This window comes from Eulemur rufifrons, chromosome 7, assembly GCF_041146395.1.
Source record: "Eulemur rufifrons isolate Redbay chromosome 7, OSU_ERuf_1, whole genome shotgun sequence".
Taxonomy (NCBI): Eukaryota; Metazoa; Chordata; class Mammalia; order Primates; family Lemuridae; genus Eulemur; species Eulemur rufifrons.
In genome coordinates this window covers 149730443-149754584 of record NC_090989.1, presented here as the reverse complement: position 1 = coordinate 149754584, position 24142 = coordinate 149730443, and the positions used below count along the sequence as shown (strand labels likewise).

The following is a 24142-nucleotide window of genomic DNA, read 5'->3' as shown; positions in this document are numbered from 1 at the left end:
TCACTGCAACCGCAAACTCCTGGGCTCTGGTGATCCTGCTGCTTCAGCCTCTGGAGTAGGTGGGACTACAGGTGTGCACCTCCATGCCCACCTACTTTTTCTATATTTTATAGAGATGGGGTCTCGCCCTTGCTCAGGCTGGTCTCCAACTCTGGCCCTCTGGCAATCCTCCTGCCTCAGCCTCTCAAAGTACTAGGATTACAGGCCTGAGCCACCATGCCTGGCTTTATTCATGAGATTTTAATACTCAAAAATCACTTTATTACTGATGAGGAGTTACTGTCCCCTGAGGCACTGGAGCAAGTGTTCCTCACTTTCTAACTTACCCTTGCCAGGTAGGTCTTTATTTAGAACAGAAGCCAGAACCCAAAGGTGGCCTTGCTTTATGCCCTAGCAAGTGGCTTGCATTGGGAAGGCCTGGATCATCAGGCATATTGCCCACCACCCCCTTCCTCAGCTGGCCATTTCTGTCCGTCACTCTCCAAGTCCCCTATCCCAGTAAAGGTGGGTTTTATTCAGATCCCCAGACCTTAGAGTGGGATATAGATACCATCGCAGCCCATGGCTGCTAGGGTTTGCCTTGGACTGTCATGAGCCTTTTTGCCACCCAGGCACTTCTTTGAATTGTCCTAGCAAGGTCCTCTCCATGGAATCATCGTGTCCCAACAAGGGTGATTCTGAAAGGCCCTTTTCCCACTCATGATGCTTGGTCCCTGTTGGCCTTGCTCATGACATCAAAACTACATTCTTTTGGGGAAAACATTTCAGTTATATGACAAAGTGGCACTCAAGAAATTAGGAAAATGAAGAAATAAAGCTAAACACCGAATTAGTGATAAGATTCAAAATATAAAGCACAGGGCCAGGTTTATAGAGGTTACTCATGATGTAATTGTTGAATGAATGAATCATGGTGTGTATTTATGATGTTACCCAACCAGAATATAAAAGTGAAATGTTTTGGTGACAATGCCGCTTTTTGCTCAGCAAGAGTGGGTTGAGAAACAGTGGATGCAACACATGCATTTTCTCCATAACTTGCGCCTGGTGGCAGCTGTGACAGCCTGTGCTGGTTTTCATTGGACCCTGACTACCTGTCAGAGTTTCAAGGGGTGAGCTTAGTGGGTAAGGACTTGAGTGACATCTCCTGTGGGTCAGACATGGAGTGGAAGTTGAACATTGGAGGTGCTGGACTTCCAAATTCTGAAAACTTGGGGAAGTCCTATCCTTTGTGATAAACTTGAAACTCGATCACATTTTGAGGGGCATTTTAGTCAGCATGTAACTTGGGTGTCTCTGGATGGTTTCTTTTTTCCTCCTCTTCCTTCTCTTCTTCTTCTTCCTCCTCCTCCTCCTCCTCCTCCATGTGGTTTCCCTCCGTCATCCAGGCTGGAGTGTAGTGTCACAACTAATAGCTCACTGCAGCCTTGAACTCCTAGGCTCAAGGGATCCTCCCCGTCAGGCTCCCAAGTAGCTGGGACTGCAGGCGTGTGCCACCATGCTCTGCTCTGGATGGTTTCTTGTCTTGCTTGGCTGAGTGAGCTCCTGAGTCCTAAAGCTGGGGTTGTGGACATGAACGCCCAGATGGATTGCTGGCTTTCCTGCTGGGTTCCATGGCTCTCACCTACCCTACCTCAGACCCTGCTCCCACCTTTGTGCATCCCCACATCCAGAAGAAGTTCCAAGCCAGAATAATGCATTCCTTCAACAGCTATTATTTTTTTTTTGTTGTTGTTGAGACAGAGTCTCACTTTGTTGCCCAGGCTAGAGTGAGTGCCGTGGCGTCAGCTTAGCTCACAGCAACCTCAAACTCCTGGGCTTAAGCAATCCTACTGCCTCAGCCTCCCGAGTAGCTGGGACTACAGGCATGCGCCACCATGCCCGGCTAATTTTTTCTGTATAGATTTTTAGTTGTCCATATAATGTCTTTCTATTTTTAGTAGAGACGGGGTCTCGCTCTTGCTCAGGCTGGTCTCGAACTCCTGACCTCGAGCGATCCACCCGCCTCGGCCTCCCAGAGTGCTAGGATTACAGGCGTGAGCCACCGCGCCCGGCCAACAGCTATTATTGAGTACCTACCATGTACAAGAGACTGAATTAGAATTAGTGGGGCTTTCTTTTGTCACAAACACTTATCGTCTAGCTCCTCCTGCTGGAATCTGAGTTCCACGGGAGTGGGGTCCTGTCTCTTTTTTCACTGTTGTATCCCCAGGGCTCAGGGCAGTACTTGGCACACAGCAGGTGCTCAGTAAATACTTGTTGAATGAATGAGGGAGCATCCTGGCCAGATGGTGGCAGATATGCCTTAACTTCCTCCTGAATGTCAGTGCTCTGACACACACTCTTGAGTGAACCCACACCCCACACCGATGTGCTGGGGAGGCCGGGGCACCGAGCTAGTGTCCACAGCCCTCACCCTGGCCAGCAGTTACTTGGTCGAGCCCTCCCATTGGGGTAGAAGGTACCTTGGGTAGCTGAGGACTGGAGGGGCCAGAGGAGGCTTGGATACCATGATTTGTCTGGGTGGAATCTTGCAGAGTTCCAGGGACCAGCTCCTCAAAGTCCTGGGGGAGTTTGGATGGGAGCAGGGAGACATGCTGGCAGGCACACGGGGTCTTATCTGAGAAGCCATTCATACTGCATTAAATCAGAATTTGAGGAGCTATTTGTGGGAATGAAAAGTCTCAGAAACATGTAGGCTTTGGATCTGCCAACCCTGTATCTGCTACTAGCTGAGAGACCCTAGGCAGGTTGTTCAACATACCTGTACCTCAGTTTCCGCATCAGAAAAATGTGCATATGGTTGTTGTGAGGACTGAATTTGCTAGTATGTATCTAAGCTGTCCAAAATGGGATTCTGACCACGTGCAGCTGTTACACACTTCGAAAGGTGGCTTGTCTGAGTTGAGATGTGCTTTCAGTGTGAAGTACTGGATTTGGAAGACTTGATATGGAAAAAAGGATGTAAAATAGCTCGTTAATATTTTATATTGATTCTATGTTGAAATGAGACTATTTTGGTTATATTGGGCTAAGTAAAATATATTAAAATTAGTTTCACCTGTTTTTACTTTTTTTAAGTGAGGCTACTTAAAAATGTGAAATCACACATGGCTTGCATTATTTTTTTGTTGGACAGGGCTGCGCCACTTAGAACAGAGAATGACATGTGGTAATTGCTTGTTGTATAAGCTCTTGTTGTTATTATATTCTCAAAAATCCTAAAGCATTTTTACTTTGTTCCACCTGAAAGCCAAGCCCAGATAAATTTGTTGAGAACCACAAATGCTTAAACAAAAAGACTGCAGTTTGTTCAAGGGAGACAGATTTCATGATTGCCACCCACCGAATGAACCCGCTGAGGCCGGCTGCCTTATGGAAGCGATGGCAGGACCCTTCACAGGCAGCCTTACACCACGTGTTCTTTTTTTTTTTTTTTGAGACAGTCTCACTCTGTTGCCCTGGCTAGAGTGCAGTGGCATCATCATAGCTCACAGCAACTTCAAACTCCTGGGCTCAAACGATCCTCCTGCCTCAGCCTCCTGAGTAGCTGGGTTTACAGGCGTGAGCCACGATGGCTAATTTTTTTATTTTTAGTAGAAATGGGGTCTTGCTTTTGCTCAGGCTAGTCTCAAACTCCTGACCTCAAGCGATCCTCCCGCCTCGGGCCTCCCAGAGTTCTAGGGTTACGGGCGTGAGCCACCCCGCCTGGCCAGAGTGTGTGTTCTTACAGAGGAAGGAGGTACTCTGGGGTCTGAAGCTGCCATCTGCACAGGGCGTGACGGAGCAGGTGGTATTTGCAGCTGGGCCGACTTTCCAGTACCTCAAAAACACACTCTCAGTTTAGCGAGTACCTGCAGAGCATCCAAAAGAGACGGCCCATCCCTCAGCCCATCCCTTGAGGTAGGTAGAGGAGTAAATGGCAGTGTTTCCTGCCCAGAGGGGTGGGAGGAGGGTTGTCTGGGATTTGGCTCATCTGGGGTGGCGGTTGACAGGCTGTCTGTGCCCTGCTCCTCTGTCCAGGCTCTGGGGCCCCTGCCTGGGCGTGGGCTTCCTGAGAGGCACGTGGGGGAGGGTGGCCACATCAAGGGCAGGCTGGGAGGCAGCTTTCCGGGCAACTTCCAAAGGCCCATTTGTGTGGGGCTTGTCCTGACGCAGCTGAGGCTTTGCTCTCAGGTGGCAGGGACTTAACAGAGGCCCTTTGTTGGCTGACCACAGAGGTCAATGTTGGAAGCTGTGAATGGACTGGAGCTGGGGGCCCCTCCTCTGCCCATGGCTGATGGTGGGGGTGTGGGGTATGGGCAGAGGCAGCTCTGCCCAAATTTACAGCCAGAAAGCAAAGAAGTGAAGTTAGGGGTAGCGGGAGGCAGGAAGAAAGGGAAGAAAGGAGATGATGCTGAGTAAACTCGCAGGGCCTCGGCCCAGCTGTAAGTTGTTTGCGGGGTCTTTGATCTCTGCATTGGATACTCAGGGGCAGCTGTGGAAGTCACTTAGTGTCACTTCTGCTGTGCTCTACTGCTCCAGGCAGTCACAAGCCCTCCCACACTCCCACTTCTCCTTGGTAGGAGTGTCTAGGAATTTGTGTCTGTGTTTTAAAAATGCTACATTTGCATACCGTGAAACATGTAGGTCGTGAGTTTTGACAAATGCATTCACCCATGGGACCCACACTGCTGTTGAGATACAGAGCAGTTCCATCCCCAGCGAGTTCTCTCATGCGTCTTCCCAGTTAGTGCCCACCCCCACACAACCACTATTTTGACTTTTTCATCATTTATTAGTTTTGCCTATTCTAAAACATAATATAAATGGATTCGTGTAATATTTATATGCAGTCAATCCTTATTGTCCATGGATTCTGTATTTGTGAATCTGCCTACTTGCTAAAATTTATTTGTAACCCCAAAATGAATATCATCTCGCTTTTGTGGTCATTTGCAGACACACACAGAGCACTGAAAAATTTGAGTCCCCTACCACACATCTGCCCAGCTTTGAACAAGGCAAAGCTCTGCCTTCTTGTTTCAGCTCTCATGCTTTGAACAGTGGCCTTTTCATGCTAGTTAGTGCCATTCTTTTTTTCACTTTTGTGCTTTTTCTTGGTAATATCACAGTTTAAAATGTCCCTCAAGTGTAGTGCTGAAGTACTATCTGCTGTTCGCAAGAAGGCTGTGATGTGCCTTACGAAGAAAATACATGCGTTAGAGAAGCTTTGCTCGGGCACGAGTTATAGAGCTGTTGGCCGAGGCTCAATGTCAATGAATCAACAATCTATATTAAATGAGATGTCTTAAAACAGAAACACACATAAAACAAGGTTATTTGTTGATCAGTTGATGAAAATGTGGCCAGAGGCTCTCAGAAACCTAACCCTGTATTTTTGCTAGAAGCGATGGTGCAGTATTCACTAATTCAGTGTTCTTGGCGATTTTATAGAACATATAACTACTGTAAATAATGAGAAGCAACTATAGCACTCTTTTGTCTGGCTTATTTCACTCAGATAATGTCTGTGACATTCAGCTATGCCTGCAGTCCCCAACCCCTGGACTGTGGACCAGGATCAGTCCACGGCCTGTTAGGGACCAGGCTGCCGAGTTCTGCTGCCCCTACCCCCAGTCTGTGGAAAAATTGTCTTCCATGAAACCGGTCCCTGAGGGCTGCTGAATTGTTGTTGCATTATCAATTGTGCTTTTTTATTTTTATTTATTTATTTATTTATTTTGAGACAGAGTCTCACTCTGTTGCCCGGGCTAGAGTGCAATGGCGTCAGCCTAGCTCACAGCAACCTCAAACTCCTGGGCTCAAGCAATCCTCCTGTCTCAGCCTCCCGAGTAGCTGGGACTACAGGCATGCGCCACCATGCCCGGCTAGTTTTTTCTCTATATATTTTTAGCTGTCCATATAATTTCTTTCTATTTTTAGTAGAGACGGGGTCTTGTTCTTGCTCAGGCTGGTCTCCAACTCCTGACCCGGAGCAATCCAGCCGCCTCAGCGTCCCAGAGTGCTAGGATTACAGGCGTGAGCCATGGCTCCTGGCCAATTGTGCTTTTTTAATGCTGAAAAAGTATTCCATTGTATGGATACACCATAGTTTGTTTTTCCATTGCCCTATTGAGATATGTTTGGTTTCTTTCCATTTTTGGCTAATATGAATAAGTCTGCTAAGATTGTGTGTGTACGGGTCTTTATATAGACACGTGCTTTCATTTCTCTTGGGTAATACCTAGGAGTGGAATTGCTGGATCATATAGGAGGTACATGTGCAACTTTTTCAGCAACTGCCAAAAAGTTTTCCAGTGGCTGTGCCATTTAACATTCGCAGCAGCAGTATGTGAGAGTTCCTCCTTTGACTCTCGAGCTGTTTTTGTAATTTCTTGGGGCCTCTGCTTTCCTTGTCGCTCTTCCAAGCCACCTGCTCTCTGAGCTGGTGACACTTGGCCAATACCCTTTCAGATTCTTCTGTAAAATATTATGAGGTTTTCATCCCTTTTCTGATAGGTACTGTGCTCTCTTGATAGTTTAATTTTTTTTAAACCAGGTTTGTCTAGTACAGATGTCTTCTGTGGTTTTTCGCCTTTTTAAAACCCTAAACACAGCTAACTGTAGAAAAGTCAGAAAATATAGACCAAAAAAAGAGTAAGAAAAGTCACCCATCATCCTACCCTAGGAATACTCACTGTTAAGACAGACTTTTTTTTTTATGCGTAGATATTTCATTTTAGGGAATTTGAGTAAATTAAAATTAACTTTATTTGTTGTAGAGTTGGAGACTTTAGTGGAAGTTGTGCTGGTAGAGGGTATAGGGGAGTCAAAACTCTATCTCTTCTCTATTGGGGTACCGGTGGGGCCTGAGAATTTTATTTATGTATACATAAATATATATAAACATATATGTGTGTGTGTGCGCATGTAGATAGAGATATGGGGTCTTGTTCTGTCACCAAGGCTAGAGTGCAGTGGTATGATTATAGCTCACTGTAGCCTCTCAAGTGATCCTCCCACCTCAGCCTCCCAAGTAGCTGGGACTATAGGCACACCACCATGCCTGGCTAATTTTTAAATTTTTTGTAGAGATGGGGTCTCCCTGTGTTGTCCAGGCTGGTCTCAAGCTCCTGGCCTCCCAAGTAATTGAGACTATAGGCACCTGTCACTGTGCCCAGCTATTTTTTTATTATTAATTTTTTTTGTAGAGATAGGGTCTTGCTGGCTCTAGGCTGAACATGAGAATTAAATGGACATAGATAAACAGGAGAAAAGCATATAAATTTAAGTTTTATGTGACATGGGAGCCCTCATAAGGAAATGAAGACCTCAAGAAGTCGTAAAACTTAACATAATTTTATACTAGGTAGAAGAAAGAAAAGCAGTTGTGGAAAAGTAACCAAATTATTTGAGGAGAGAGGCCAATGGAAGATAAGAGTTCTTTTAACAAGGTCTGTTTGTATAGAATTCTGTCAGCTGTGACTCCCCATTGAAGAATATTTCTTTCTCCTGGAACAGGGAGGGCGCTTTTACATGGGACTTTTTATCTCCTGTTTTCAGGAAGAAAGGGGAAAGATTTAAATGCACTTCTTGCATCTGCTGTTTTTCAAGTGCCTTTAGCTTGAAGTCGTCCTGTGTCAAAGCAGCATATTTTGGAGTAGCACTGCCACCCTTCAAGGGACTCCAGGGATAAAAACCGGTGAATGAAGCATTTTCCGTTTTAATTACTTGTTAGAAATGCCACCTCCATTAGAAATGCCTTTAGGTTTTTAAGCTTCTTGGGAGACTTTATATCACCCCAGTTGCTGTCTTTATATTTTGTAGGGACAGCCAGATTCTAATTTTATGCAAATAATTATAGAATCAGAACTGCCCTTCCCCCCTCCCCACAATGAGTACCAGTGGGTTTCGATTGTTAGGAGTTTTTCTCCCATCCAGATGGCCAGCCAGCCATCAGATTGATCCTGTTAGAGTAAAACCAAGCCGTGCCACTCCTGGGCTCCAAAAGAATCCCTCAGTGCCACCGACCCTTGTCCTCACTCACAGAAGTCAGAGCCCAAGGCCCTGCCTTCCCCACTTCCACCTTCCCATTGTGCAGCATCCCTCCCCCTCCCACCCCGATTTTGAAGATGGGGAAACTAAGGCAAAGAGCAATAGGGTAGCTTGCCCAGTGTGCAGCAGAACTGCCCAAAGCATGTTTGCGGGACTTTCTGCTTGTTCTGAGGAGAGAGTCCTGGGTGGATGTCCCCTGCCAGCTTCTAACCTGCCAGGGAGCGGGAGGGAGATCGCAGAGAGTGCAGACACCTCCCCTCAGCTTTAGCAGGCTCCAACAACAACTTTTCACTTGGCCTTTTTCCTTGCCTGTCACGCCTGTTTTCTTCTTTGGTGAATGCAGATTCAAAGCGTCTCTAAAATCTGCCTTGTGTTACTTCTGAGGAAAAGTCAGGATTTTGTTTTTTCTGAAAGGAAATGGATTTTCTTTCTGGTTTCTTCTGGTTCTGGGTGGCCAAGCATGGCTGCAGCTGGGCTCCTCACTGCCCGCTCTGAGACTGGAGAGCTTGCATTTTTCAAGGTTGGAGGGAGGTAGGAAGGCAGTTGGGGAGAGGGGAGCCCTGGAGAGCAGGGCCCCGTGTGGGAAGGGGAGAAGCCATGGACGGATTGTATGGCCGTTCATTCATTCATTCATTCACTCAGTCTTTCGGAAAGGGCAGAGCACTGCTCTGTTGGGCACCTGCTCAGGTCAGAGGTGCGGCTGAGTCCTCAAGGGCCCACTGCCTGTGGGGTTGGTTCCAACACCCTGTGGTCACTGCCTGTAGGGGCAGTTCCAATACCATGTGGTCATTACCCAGGGGAGGAGCAGGGATGGGACAGGAGGGAAAGAGCTCAATTCTGAGAGTCTGGGGGGAACGCTGGAAGAAGAACTCAGGAGGTTTTGTGAGGTATAGCATTTGGAATGTGGGTGTTTGGGAGGAGCGTGGCTGATAACTTTTCATTAATTCACTGTCCTAAGGCCTGGAAGAGGAAACTAGGGAGGAAGACACCTTTCCTGGAAAGGGAGGGAAGGCAATGAACTTTTATCGGGTACCTCTGTATGCCAGGAGCAGTGTGGTAGGCACTTACACCATCTCACTGAATCCTCAGAGTCATCCCAGGAAATGCATTCGTTGTTACAACCCATTTGATGGGTGAGAAAACTATGATGGTACTTGAAGTGGGAATTGAACCCTGTGTTCACGCCGAAACCTATTCTTTACGGTTCCTCTGCAGGACAGAGGTTGTGGACAAGGTAAAGAAGGTCCCGCCACTCAGGACCGCCAAGACTGCGTAGTGATCCCCAGGCTCATCGAGAGTGGATCGTGTCGTATTTGGGACATACTTACACTAAGAAATATTTGTTTATCTGGTACTCAAATTTGCACAGGACATACACTAAAAAATAATTTGTTGTTTAGCTGAAATTCAAATGTAACTGGGCACCCTGTATTTTATCTGGCAACCCTAATTTAAGCTGAGAACAGAAGGGAGTGAGAAATGCATCTTAGCTTTATTTGAGAGATCAGAGGATTCCTAGGCCAGATGGAAGAAAATAATGCAGGAGAGAAGCGAATTGGTGGCAGGATGTTGGATGGGGCATTCTGAGGTGCTGGAGGGGAATTGAACCAATGTCAAGAGGGGGATATGTGGAATGATCTGGCAGGAAAGGGGGCAGTGCTATGAATGTCGTACTACTCAGCCTGCATGATGGGTTCAAGATGCTTTCTGCTGGAGGTCGACATTTGTTCTAGTAGTTTATGTTGGTGCAAAGATCCTGAGAAACAGGCACAATTTTGAGCCTTCTCACAAGGAAGGGTGATTTTAGAAGTGAGCTTACTTGAGAAAGTGGCTTTAAAATCTGGGACAATTTGAGCAACAAAATAGATAATAATAGAAGTAGATTGCAACCTGGAGGAAAAAATAAATATCTATGAGTCCTTACTGATATAAATACATAAAGGAGGAGAAGGGAAAACTTTCTTGTTGTTGCTAATAGAGATGAGGTCTTGCTATGTTGCCCAGGCTGGTCTTGAACTCCTGGCCTCAGGTGATTCTCCTGCCTCAGCCTCCTGAGTAGCTGGGACTACCGGTGCATGCCACTGCAGAAGGGAAAACTTTTGTCAGGAGATTCCATTGGTAAAATGTAAAACAAATTATGAAAATAGAGAGGTCACCATTTGGAAAGATCACTGTAATAATAATTGTTTCTGGCAAGCGTCATCAATGGATGCTGCACAGTGGGTAAAAAAGATGATGAGGAACAGGATATTTACTTGATCTGAAAGTATTTCTTCCTGAAGTTCTTATTAATTATGAAGAGAAGAAGAGTAACTTTGCAGTGGAGAAATCTGGCAGACACACCCTAGCCAAGTGATCAGTGTTAGCACCACCAGTAAAATGTTCCATTCCGTGTGCGGACACCGTGCACACTCCGATGTGCTGCACTGAGTGGGGCGCGACAGCACTTCTGGGGTGTCCTGCCAGAAACGCACGACCTTGGTCTGACCATGTAGAAACATTAGACAAATCCACACTGAGGGACAGTGTGCCAAATAATTGGCCAGTACTCTTGCAAAGGGTCAAGGTCATGAAAGACAAAGAAAGACTGAGGAACTGTCTCAGATTAAAGGAGACCAAGAGACTCGACAACTAAATGCAGTAGATTTAGTCCCAGGATTGGATCCTGCTCCGGTCAAAAAGGACATTCGTGGGACAGTTGGCAAAATTTGAATAAGGTCTGTAGATTATTATTGTTATTATTATTATTTTTGAGACAGAGTCTTGCTCTGTCATCCGGGCTAGGGTGCTGTGGTGTCAGCCTAGCTCACCGCAACCTCAAACTCCTGGGCTCAAGCGATCCTCCTGCCTCAGCCTCCCAAGTAGCTGGGACTACAGATGCACGGCCACCACGCCTGGCTGCTTCTTTCTATTTTTAGTAGAGACACCAGTCTCCCTGTTGCTCAGGCTGGTCTTGAACTCCTGAGCTCAAGCGATCCTCCTGCCTTGGCCTCCCAGAGTGCTAGGATTACAGGCGTGAGCCACTGTGCCCGGCCAGGTCTGTAGATTAGTATATATTATATGTATTGTTTATATCAGTATGTATTTTACAGGTGTTAATTTTCTGATTTTTGGTGATTGTACTGTGGTCGTGCAAGATGTTAACATTTGGGAAATCTGGCGAAGTGTACATAGGAAGTTTTTGTATTACTTTTACGGCTTTTTTGTAAGTCAAAATCACTGGAAAAGACCCTGCAAGGGCAGTGGGCCTGCAGGTGGGGTGCTAGCCCTCTGTGCATTGGGAAGGGCTAGTTGTGAGGCTGAAGAATGTTTTGAGGAGTTTGAACTTTTCCTGGAGCTATAATATTAGAGTAATAATTAGTGTCCATCCTTGTGGTCATGTCTTCATGTATTTATTTAAAAAATAAAATAAAACAAAATAGAGAACAATGTGGCACATACTGTATGGCGGTTACCTCCCTTTTTTAAATTTAACATTGTATTATGAACATTTTTATGTCACGATATAATACCCCAGAACAGATGACTATTTAAAATTAAAAATTAATTAAAATTAAATAAAATGTAGAATTCACTTTCTGTGTTGCACTAGCTGCATTTCAAATGCTCAGCAGCCACTTGAGCTGTCATGTTGGACACTGCAGAGTAGAACATTTTCATTATTCCAGAAAAAGTTCTATTGGGCAGTGCTGCTATAGAATATGATTTTTAAAGGTTGTATTGTACTTAACTTTACCTCTGTGTTTGGGTATTTATATTGTTTCCAGTTTTTCATATTTAAGTGTTTCAATAATATTTTGATGAGTACTCTTGCACATTTTTAAAAATAATAGCTTTATCGAGGTATAATTCACATACCATAAAGCTGTCCTTTGAAATTGTACAATTCAGTGGTTTTTAGTATAGTCACACAGTTGTGCAACCGTCACCACTCTCTAATTTTAGAATATTTTCATTACCCCCAAAAGAAACCCTGCCCCCATGGGCAGTCCCTCCCTGCCCCCGTTCCCCACGTCCCTGGGCAGCCACCCACTTACTTGCTGTCCCAGTGCACATCCATTTTGGGGAACATTTTTGCTTTTTTTACTTTGTGGCAAATTCTGTTAAATTACAGTATTCCCTCCTTATCCATGGGGGATACATTCCAAAACCCCAAGTGGATGCCTGAAACTGTGGATAGTACCGAACCTTCTCTACACTATGTTTTTTCCTATACATACATAGCAATGCTAAGGTTTAATTTATAAATTAGGCACAGTAAGAGATTAATAATAACAATAATAAAATAGAACAGTTATAGCCATATATTATAATAAAATTATGTAAATGCGCTCTCTTTCTCCCTCAAATTATCTTACTATACTATACCCACCTATTTTCGGACCACGGTTGGCCGCAGCTAACTGAGACCACGGAAGCACAACCACAGATAAGAGGGACTACTGTGCTGGCCAAATGGTGTGAACTTTAACGAGGGCTTTTGATATGTCTTGTCAGACTGTCCTGCAGAAGGGTGGTCCATGTTTATACTCCCACTAAGAGTGTCTGAGAGAGCCCTTTGCTTTACACCCCAGTGACACTGTTGTCATCATTATTTTCCATCTTTGCCCATTGGTAAGTGACAAGTGGCATTGCTTCTTTGCATTTGACTGCTTGTAATGCAGAACATCTTTTCTAATGCTGATTGGCCATTCCTGCTTCAGATTGGAGTTGGGAAAGGTCAGTGGCCTCTGTGTGGAGAGACTGGAACTGAAGAGCCTCATCAGGAAAGAGAGGAAGGCCAGGGAGGAGGCTGCAACCAGAGGCTGCAGCTGTGGTGCCCTGGAGCTGGCTGTAGGAGGGCTTAGTGTAGGAGTTGGGCTTGCTCAGGGATGCCTGAACTCCTTGTTCCTCTGGAGATTAGAGGCGGGAGTCATTTAGGCCAGGAAACAGTAGTGCCCTTGGACAAAAGTGCACCTGCAGGTGGTCTGGCAAGGCGAGCTCAAGCTCACAGTGATTGGGAAATTGTGTTAGAAATTTCCTTTCCCACTGCAATGAAGTGAGGCCATCACTGGTTTTGAGGCCATGTGTATTTTAGTGGCAGCTTCAGAGTGAAGAAAGTAGACTGGCGCAATGACCCCATAGCCCAGAATGACCTTAAATACTTCCTTTGTGGCTTGGTGATAGCTTTACCCATTGACTCAGGAACTGCAGAGTGTGTGAGAGAAAGGGCAGAGGGAGGGCAGCCCCAGGGTGCCAGGTAGGAGGCAGCGTGTTGTGTTATAATATCTACATCTGTGGTTGTCCTCCTGGGCTGCAAGTCACAATCAGCTGGGGGCTTGTGCTCTCTCCCTGGAGAAGGAACCCGTCTCTGGAGGCTGTGTTGGGCATCTGCACCTTGATTCTGCACAGCCAGACACGAGAAATGGTGCTCTGATTTGCATATTAGTCAGGAGCCCAGCACCAACCACCCCTGGGAACTTTGTTAGCTTACAGATTGGCTAGGGGAGCACTGTTCCTGGGATCATCAGTCCAGCTCTGCCCCGAGGGCTTGGCCCCTCTTGCAGAACCTGTTGATGCCCAGAGCTGTGCAGTCCACAAGCTGTAACCTTCAACTGAGAAAGAACCCAAATGTGCTTTTAGGCAGGTCTGCCCCTTCCAGGGTGTCCACAGACCTTGACGGGAGCCCTGACCTTGCCTCAGCCCCCTTCCAGCACACAGTAGGTGGTTCATGGCTGTGTGACCCCACATGATGTCTAGTGGGGTGGTGGGGGCACAGCTCTGAGAGGCCTCCCTCACCTAGACGGAAGTGGTCACCGAACCAAGCCAAGGTGGAGGCAGGGCGCAGAGCCACACTAACTGGCCAGCCTGATGGAGCCTTTTTATTTAAAAACTTTTCATCACAACGAAAGACGCGGACTTGGTCATCACCCTTGCTGGCCGTGGATTCAGTTGAAGGAGGGCCTCCAGGGTCCTCGGCCTGGCTGTGGGCAGGGAGGAGGCAGGAGTTCTGTTCTAGCCCAGTGTCTTGCTAAGGACGCTTTGCTGTCCGCCTTGTTTGTAAATCCTGCCTTTGCTGAGGGAGTGGGGAAGAGGCCGTGGCCCTAACCCAATTTGTTTTTGGCTTTGGGTGTGCAGGAGACAATGGAATGCCAATTGGGATAACTAATTTCACATGGAGCACTGCCCAGGCCAGGCGGGGTGGGGTCTGCAGTTGATCAGTTACGCTGTGTTACTGGTTTTCAAACACTCTTCCTGGAACTGCTGCAGGGGGCTGGGACATTCCAGGCTGTAGAGTGGGCTCTCTGTCCCACGCTAAACCGTACTGGTTTCCCTTTTGTTTGTTATGTATATTTGAGGATCCACTGGTGCTTTTTGAGAAAAGTTTCTACCCACTTGAACTGTTTGAAAACCACTGTTGTGCACAAGGGAGTGAGGCCAGCCTGATTTATGGCTCACCAGCGCCATTTGTATGGAACCGGATGGACAGCGATGACCACGCAGTGACGGCAACCGTAATAACAGAATGTCTAATTCCCTGGTGACTCAGAAAGCTTAGTAAGGCCTGTTACGTTACTTTGTCCTCTTAAAGGACGTTACATTACAGCAAATCACAGTCTTGGCAGTGTTTGCACTCGGTACCCAGGTGTTCTTCTCTGTCACATGGAAGACAGTATGTAAAGTGCTGGACAACTGCTGAAGGCCCCGGCCCACCCAACTGTAGCTTCCCCGATGACAGCCAGTCAACATGGGAGGGGCAAATTGAGTGTGAGGTGGGGTTCCTGTCCTCCAGGAGGTTCTGCTTGGGAGCGGTCCCCGCAGACCTGGGCCACGTCAGTCAGTGACAAACTTGGGGCCTCTCGGGGGAAGCCTTGGTTCCCCAAACTCTGCTGCCCCTGTATCCCTGCCTGCTGCCTGGTGCGCAGTGTCTCTTCCCTGGCCCCTTTCTCTCTAACACCACGCTCACTCTCCGGTTCAGAACTTCACTTCCTGTCACCTGCAGAGCCCCAACGGTCATTGCTGACACATAAGCATCCCACGGTTGTGCGCATGCCTCTGCCTTTCCTGTTTCTGTGCCTTCACTTACCTTTTTGCTGAACCTAGAACACCTTCCCCTGACTCTGCTTTTGAATGCATTCAGGGCTTATTTAGCACCTACTGTGTGCGAGGCACTCTGCTTTTCTTCTGCTTGTGGAGTACTACAGTTTAAATGTGTCCCTCAAAGTTCCTGTGTGATGGAAATTTCATCTCCAATGCAACAGTGTTGAGAGGTGGGACCTTTAAGAGGTGATTAGGTCTTGGAGGCTCCACCCTTATGAATGAATTGGTGCCATTGTCTCAGGAGTGGCTTCCTGATAAAAGAATGTGTTTGGGCCCTTTCTGCAAGCGGCGCTGTCTCTCGTTCTCTAGCTCTCTCGCCCTTTTACCTTCTGCCACGGGATGATGTGGCAAGAAGGCCCTTGCCAGATGTGGTCCCCTCGATCCTGGACTTTCTCAGCCTCCAGAACTGTGAGAAATAAATCTCTGTTTTTTGTAAATTACCCAGTCGAGGATATTTTGTTACAGCAGCACAGAAGAGACTAAGACGTGGGAATGCTAAAATATACAGCCAGTTTGGTTGATGCGAGGAGACATACACTGCTAACCCTACCTGGCAGAACCATAAGCCACAGAAGAGAGGAGGGTGACGGATTGAATAATCCTCAGTGGATCGTTGCCTCCTGTTACACGTCTTTCAAGACAGGAAGCTGTCTCTAGTCCTACCCTTTCCTGTGGGAAGATCGCAATCTTTACAAGGATCCCATATGGGTACTTTGGAAGGCAGTTTGGCAGCTTCTTACAAAACTAACATACTCTTATGGTCCAGCAGTCACACCCCTTGGTATTTACCCAAATGAGTTGAAAACTATGTCCATACAGAAACCTGTGTGCAGATGTTTATAGCGTTTTTACTTATAATTGCCAAAACTTGACAAGGTGAATGGATAGATAAACTGTGGTACATCCAGACAGCGGAATATTATTCAGCACTAAAAAGAAACAAGCTATCAAGCCACAGAAAGACATGTGAGAACCTTAACTGCACATTACTAAGTGAAAGAAGCCAGTCTGAAAAGGGTAGACGCTACAGGACTACAACTAGATGGCATTCCAGAAAAGGCAAAACTGTGGAGAGATTAAAAAGATCAGGGGTTTGGAGGGAGGGAGGGATGACTAGGTGGAGCACAGAGGATTTTTAGGACACTGAAATTAGTCAGTATGGTACTATAATGGCAGATCCATGTCGTATATTTCTCCATAGAATATTCAACACTAAGAGTGAACCCTAACGTAAACTATAGACTTCGGGTGGTGACGTGTTAATGACCGTTGCTCAGTGGTACAAACGTGCCACTGTGGTGGGGGATGTTGATGGTGAGGAAGGCCCTGCGTGTCTGGGGGCTGGGGTTATATGGGAACTCTCTGTGCTTTCTGCTCAGTTTTATTGTGAACCTAAAACTGCTCTAAAAAATAAATTCATTAAAAAAATACCAGAAGGAAATACACCAAAATGCTAAATATCATGTTTAAAAAATAAACGTCAGTATAGTGACTACTGAGCTCCCCAAGCTCTTCAGGTGTCCCATGAAGCAGAGGCCCTGGGCACACAGACACCTTTTTCCGGGGCCTTCCGTGCCCAGGACCCGAGGGCCACATTTCTGTGCAGGGAGGGGTGGGCTAGCAGTCAAGAAAGAGCTCTGCTCCTGCCTGTGGATTTGTGGATTTGCTAGTACCCCAAAAACATGAAGACACAATTTTGGAGATGAGCAGAGGCCTTCTAACCTTTCCTCCCCCTACCCCCTCAGCCCCTCTTACAAGTGCAGCGGGGTGGACTGGAAAGGCCACGGATGTGGAGTCAGGCTGACTTTGGGCATTCTGCTTCATCTTTGAACTTCAGATTCTTCATGTGTAAAATGATGGTGTTTTGTAGGATTGTTATTAAATGAAGAAACATATAAATTGTCCAGCACAATGCTCGTCACATGGGATGTGTAATAAATGCCCTTCTGAAGATGGAATAACAGGGCCTGGATTAACTTTCTGCCTGCAACAACCAAAAATAAAAGAATAGACAAAATACATGAGCCAGAGGTTTTCAAGGCCCTGGATGTCAGGCAGAGAAGGACAGAGATTCCTGAGAGGCAGGAAGCAAACGAGGTGAGCCCCATGATTGCCCAGCTTACTGCCGGGGAGAACTTCCAGGCCTGGGCAGAGGGAGGGAGAAGACAGGCAGAGCGTGGGGAGACTGGGGCAGCTGGAGTGTGTAGGACTCTAGCAGAATCTTTGCAAAGCAATATCTGATAAAGGGCTTGTATCCAGAATATATAAGGAGTTCTCATAACTCAACAATAAGAAAAAAATGGGCAAAATATCTGGACACTTCATTAAAGAAGATAAGGCTGGTGAACAAACACATGAAAAGATGCTCACACACAACATTAGTTACTAGAGAAATGCAAATTAAAACCACAATGAGATACTGTTTTAATATTATATAACCTACTAGTATGGATAAAATTTAAAAGACTGTACCAAGTGTTGGCAAGGATATGGAGAAGTTGGAATGCTCATGAACTGCTGGTGGGAATGTAAAATGGTAGAACTTCTTTGGAAAAGTTTGACAGTTTCTTAAAAAGTTAGCCATAGGTTTACCTTAAGACCCAGCCCTTCCACTCCTAGGTCTTTACTCCAGTGAACAGGCAGTACGTGTTCATGCAAGCACTTGTATACACATGTTGACAGCAGCTTTATTTGTAACATCCCCGAACTGGAAACAACTCATACATGCATGGTGGATGGATAAACAAACTGTAGTACATCTGTACAATGGAATACCACATGGCAATACAAAGGAATAAACTCTTGACACATGGAACAACATGGATGACTCTCAAAATCATTATGCGGAGTGAGAGGAACCACACAGAGGAGAGTACATACTCCAGATTCCCTTATATAAACTAGAAAGCGCAAGCTAACCTGTGATGACAGAAAGCAGATCAGTGGTTGCCTGGGGAGAGGACAGGGAGGTGGGGGTGTTGCAAAGGCATGAGGGCGTGTGGAATCTTTGGGGTGGTGGATGTATTCTCCGTCTTGACTGCGGTGATTTCACAGGTGTACACAAATGTAAAAACCAAATTGCACCCTTTAAATATGTGCAGTTTATTTTATATCAGTTATACCTCATTGCAGCTGTTTTAAAAAAAGATCACTCTGGCGACAGTCTGGAGAATGGATTAAAGGGGCAGTAAGTCTAATTGTAGGGGGAAAAATGCCCATCCCTTCCTCTCTTCTCCGAAAAGTTTATTCCTTATTCCTCTCATTTCCCTCCTGGTTTTTGAATTTGGATTATTATAGTAATATGTGATGACATTTTCTTACTTTCCTCTGCTGGGCGTTTCCTTAAAATCCTGTGTCATTAGGGGCCGTGGGAAAGCCCAGGGGGGCTAATTGCCTCTTCTTTTCCTTCTTGTGGAGCCTGAGCCTCTCCTCAGCCTGGGCCTCTTAGTGCACTTATAGTGCGGGGCTCTAGGTGAGATTGGGCAGCTCACTGCCAGCGGTGGCCGAGTCTGGTTTCCATGAGAGCAGGTCCAGAGTGCAGTCACCTTGCTCCCCATCCTGGTGCCAGCGGCTGCAGAGAGCCTGGGTGTGAGGGATGGAGAAGTGTTTGGGGGGGAACGAATGTTTTCCTAGTCATCGAAGGGCAGTCAGAAGGTACTTAGTTAGCTGCAGTGTCCCTGGCAGAAGGGCAGGAGGAGCTGAGGTCGCCCGTCTGCATGGGGGAGGCCTTGTGGTTGAGGTCCCAAGCAGCGAGTTGGCCTTGTGTGTGTGGGACACGGCAGAATGGGAGGCGGGCCAGGGTGGGCAGTTGCGATCCGGGGCAGGGCTGGTCTTGGGTCTCAATCCCTGAGCGGGTAGTGTGTTGGGGGTGAGGAAGGAGCCACCTCTCCTTATTGGGGGGCCCATGTGTGTGGCAGGAATAGCCACAGCTGCCAGCCAGACAGGGGTAACAGGACCTTTGAGTTAGAACCTGGGCTCAGATTCTGTCTCTCACACCTACCTGCCTGCTCTGTGACTTCAGCATGTCAGAGGACATTTCTAGAACTTGGGTTTCAGATAGGAGATGGCAGTAGCTCCTTCAGTGGTTGAGACCTCTGAGCTCAGGGTCTGGCCCTTGGTAGGCACATAACTTCCTATTAGTAGAATATAAAATTTGCTTTTTTCTCCCATCTTTTCTGTCCATGAAGTACTTTTCTATCCATTTACCACACACCGCAAGGAGAAAAGCTTTTCCTACCTACTTGGCTTCTCATGGGAGCTTACTCACTGCGTGACCGACTGTCCCAATGCAAGTGGCTTCCTTCCTTGCTTTGTCTCCTGCTCTAGGTGGTCAGCGTGGTGGGGAGGGACCTTCAGTAGCCGAAGGACTGAGCTGCAGGGGTGGAGAGTGGGGGGGAGGCTGACGGCAGCAGGCCACAGGCCTCCGAGAGAGGAAACGAGAAGAGAGTGTAGCTGGACAGGGTGCAGACAGGAGGAGGAAGGCCTGCCATGGAGAGATAAAGTGGCAGGAAGTCCAGGGGGGCCTGGGATGCTGTCAGAGCGTCCACTTGAAGATGCTGGCCGTGCTGCCATTTGCTTTATTTGCCCAAACCGTAGCAACATGCGTCTGCTTCTCCAGCCCGGCCTGGCAGCATTGCCGTGTGTGGGATCATCTCGCCTGTCCCTTTCGGTGAGCTGTCCTGCAGGCTGGTCTTCTTGCTCGTCCTGTGGATGGTGGCCGGGGGTGGGCACGCCACGCTAAACTGCTGAGCCCCCCGTGCTCTTCCGCTCTTTGCCACCAACGTTTCTACAGTGGGTTAAACAAATAATTCTACAGAGGCCACAGTGACCTCCAGGGAGGAAGTGGTGTTGTGTTTGGAGGTGGTTTGTGCCACGTTTGTGAGCAGAATTCTATTTATTCGCGAGTGAGCTGCTTTAATGTTACTTGCAGTCTGCTTTGAGTGTGCTTTGATTAATGCCTGACCTACTAGCTTTTGTTGCTTGTTGTAAAGATTTAGAGTCAGGTCAACCAGGGCACTTGGAATGGGTGGCTTGGAAGTGGACCTTAGCATCATCAAATAGTATAACTAATACCTTGCTGTTGCCTGGTACGTGACATTTAAATTATGCTATAGCCAATGCTCAGCAGACATCCATATAATCCATTTCTGTGTGTTTATGGATGTCTGCTGAGGGCATACTAAGTACCCTTTGTCAGTGGCTGGGGGTATTTATAGATGAATAAGACCCTGAACCTCTAAAAGGTGCTCACAGGGGAGACAGATACATGTGCCCAAGATACAAGGGAGTGGGTGCCAGGGAAGAAGGAAGGAGGAAAAGGCTGTGCCAGAAGCTACATAAAATGTGATTCAACTCACACTTGTTTCCTTGAGCACTCGTAGAGCCCACAATTAAGACATGGCCCTACCCTGAAGGGGCTCACAATCCACTAGGAGAGGCAGGCAAATGCCAAGGTAACCAGTAACTGCTACTGCGTGGTAGGTTTCATGTCCAATGGTGAGAAGGCTGCCACCATTGCTTCTACATCTGCTGGATCCCACATGCTGGAGGCTACCTCTGGCCCACCCTGGTCCAGTAGCCACTGTCGCTGGCCCCCAGCAGCAGCTGTGAGCACCACTGATTTCCAGAGTTCGGAGCCTGCTTACCTGAGCCTTAAAGATGAGTGGTGATGGCCGAACCCTACTGTGTTCACACTCCACTGTTAGGTGGCACCGACAGCTCCAAGAGTGCCGGTAAAGAAATGCAGATTGCCCAGAACTGATGTATCTCCTGCCTTGAGAATGGCCGAAGTGGTATATAAATCGTTAGACAGAAAGCAAGGCTGATGCCTTTGACTTAGGTGATGCTTTCAGTTTCATAGTGGTGGGGGCACTCTATTGACTTTGCTGCTTACTAGGTAGAGAAATGCCAGCTGTCCAGTAGTCTCATCCAACACACACATGTACATGCACATACACACACATACACATGCATTTCATGACCATTAAAGAGAAGATGGCAGGGAGGAGGCATGTAGGAACTTTCTGAGGATGTTGGAGATATTCTATATCTTGATTTGGGTTTGCGTTACATAGGTCATTTATCAAAATTCACTGAATGGTAGACTTATAATTTGTGTTTCACTGTGATTTTTACCAGGAAAAAATAAGTAAGCAAATAAATGATGAACTCTGGTTAATGCCATGGAGACTGAAGGGGTGAAGTAGACTGCTGTCTGGAACTTACTTTGAAATGCATCAAAAGTAAGATAAATTGTTAGATTGATTGAGGGATGGATGGCAAAATGTTGACGGGCGGGTATAAGGGTGTTTACTATATGGTCCTTTCAACTTTTCTGCATGTTTGAACATTTTCATAATAAAATGTTGAAATAGCCAATACTTGAGCTCTCTAGAGCTTTCTGTAAACGAATTCCCCGAACAGTTTCCTGGCTGACATAATGCCGTTCCTACAGACTGTTTCACCCTGCTTCCCAGTGTTGGTGAAGGGGCTTACGGTCCTTTTGTGGTGGTTTCTCTTTGAATCTGTTGGTGTGGGAGGCATTTCATGTAGGATGTGTTAGCTTGGACTTCTTTGATGGTGATGCAGTTTATCAGTTTGAAACATGAACTCTGAAACACAGTGCTTTTGACCCTGTAGGCAGAAGGCTGGGGATTTACAGCCTGAGAACAGCCTGACAGATTGGAACTACAGTTAGAAGAGGCTGCCTGAGCTCCTACTGACCAGAGGATGAGAGCCGGTTACCCTGCTGGGCACTGGGGGAACTCTTTCATGTGTGTGTGTGTGTGTGTGTGTGTGTGTAAAATTGATTTTTTAAAAATTTTAACAGCCAGTATATTTAAACATATTTACTTTTTTGAGACTAGACTTTTTTCCAGCTATAAAGTAATGCCTTCTCTCTTGTAAAAAAAAATTTTTTTTAAATAGCACAGAAAATGTAAAGAAGTAAAACAAGCTGTAATTTTACAACCTAAAGAAACCACTCTACATTGTGGTATGTTCCTCCTTGAATCTTTTTTTTTTATATTATGCATTATTTACATAACTGTGCTGTCTTTCATTTGACTGTAATGGGGGAGTTCTTTGACGGGAGGCTCCAAGGCCGCCTCTGTGTGGGCTGGCCCAGAGCCAGGGTTGCTGCTGTGGGGGTGCTGGGCTGGCCCAGACAGACAGACTTCCAGCTTATTCACAGAGCCGGGGTGAGATCCGGCGAGGCCTGGAATTTCTTAGAGAGCTCGTTTCGTGCTGAAGCAACTTCTGAATGTTGTAACATTATCATCCTTAGTGTTTATCTGCCTGTTTATTGAGCATTTCCCAAACGTGGGGGCCTGCAGTAAGCACTTTCCATGTATTCTCTCACAGTCACCCTATGAGGGGGCTACTGTTACCCCCACTTTATAGATAAAAACCCTGACATCAGAGAGCGTTTAAATAATCTGCCCTAGTCACATAGCTATTGTAGTAAGTTGTGGAGTTATGGTTCTAGACCACATCTCCCAATTGGCACTTTGTAGTTGAGGTTGATGAACTCTTTGGAACTTTTGGTTTACAAAGCAGCCTTTTTTACTGCTGCTCCTGGGAACATGCAGGGCAGGTGGAACTAACCTCTGTTTCCTAATTAAGAAATCAACATTCAGAGGCCCTATCAGGTTAACCCAAACCACATGAGTGGTGAGTGGGCGGGAGGCTCAAGGTTAGAACCTGGATCTTTTAATTTCTGGCTCATCAAGTTGCCCTGAGAGCCAGAGAGCTGGCGAGGTGGAGGAAGGGTCGTGGAGAAAGCCGAGAGGAAGACTTAGGACGTGAGTGGACAGAAGGGTGGGAGTAGGGTGTACCAGGCAGGGCCCATCAGTGAAGGCTAAGAGCGGAGCCCCCGTGGGGCTTGTCTGGGGTCGGGGCTGGTGCTGCAAGGGCAGGGAAGAGCCCTGGCTGCAGTCTGAAAACCTGGGGCTTGGGGCCTGATACTGTTTGGAAAAAGTGAAGATAATAAATCCTAATTGGTGGTTCTCACTGTGAATTAAAGGAAATAATTTAGTTTTAATTGCCTGACCTACATGCTTGGCATATTACGGTCATGGTGCATTTTTTTTTTTTTTTTTGACTTAGAAATAGTGGGAGCCTTTGGGATATCTCGGTTGACCACGCCGAGGTATTCTCAACATTAGCACAGCAGTGCGGTGGACAGCACGGGGCGGGGAAAGCGGGGCCTGCAGTCCAGCCTGGAGGCTGTTTTCTGCGGCTGAAAGGACTGAGAGTTGAAATGCTGATAGAGGGAGAGTGAGCAACAAGCATCTCAGAGGAGTACTCCACGGAATTTGGTGATGGGATGGATGGTATCTCGCTTTGTTCATGGGCTTTTTTTTTTTTTTTTTTTTGAGACAGAGTCTCACTCTGTTGCCCAGGCTAGAGTGAGTGCCGTGGCGTCAGCCTAGCTCACAGCAACCTCAAACTCCTGAGCTCAAGCCATCCTCCTGTCTCAGCCTCCCGAGTAGCTGGGACCACAGGCATGCACCACCATGCCCGGCTAATTTTTTCTATATATATTTTTAGCTGTCCATATAATTTCTTTCTATTTTTAGTAGAGATGGGGTCTCACTCTTGCTCAGGCTGGTCTCGAACTCCTGAGCTCAAACGATCCGCCCACCTCGGCCTCCCAGAGTGCTAGGATTACAGGCGTGAGCCACCGAGCCCGGCCTCATGGGCTTTTTTATGATTCAGTTTACACTGGTTCCCTCCTGACTCACTGGTGTGTTCTTGCCCTTGCAGGAGCCTGTGTGAAATGCAGCAAAGGGGTGTTTGGGGCCGGCCAGGCCTGCCAGGCCATGGGGAACCTCTACCACGACACGTGCTTCACCTGTGCAGCCTGCAGTAAGTGGGCGTGGGCGTGGGCGTGGGGCTGTGGGGTTAAGGAACATGCGGACTGAGAAAGGGAGAAGAGGAAAGAAACATCATCTTTCCTGGAGACACTTGGCGCAGCCCTCCATGGTCCCATAGAAAGGACAGTGTCTTTTAGAGCAGAGTTGCT

The 24142-nt window shown here is 46.9% G+C and overlaps 1 protein-coding gene across 1 annotated transcript in view; it reads left to right on the top strand.

Moving 5' to 3' along the window:
* Window positions 1-24142, top strand: part of LIMD1 (LIM domain containing 1) — a 67815-nt gene that overhangs the window by 12548 nt on the left and 31125 nt on the right. The window contains exon 2 of the mRNA XM_069475590.1: window positions 23884-23985. Within this exon, the coding sequence (XP_069331691.1) occupies window positions 23884-23985 (102 nt within the window). The remainder of the gene's footprint in view (window positions 1-23883; window positions 23986-24142) is intronic.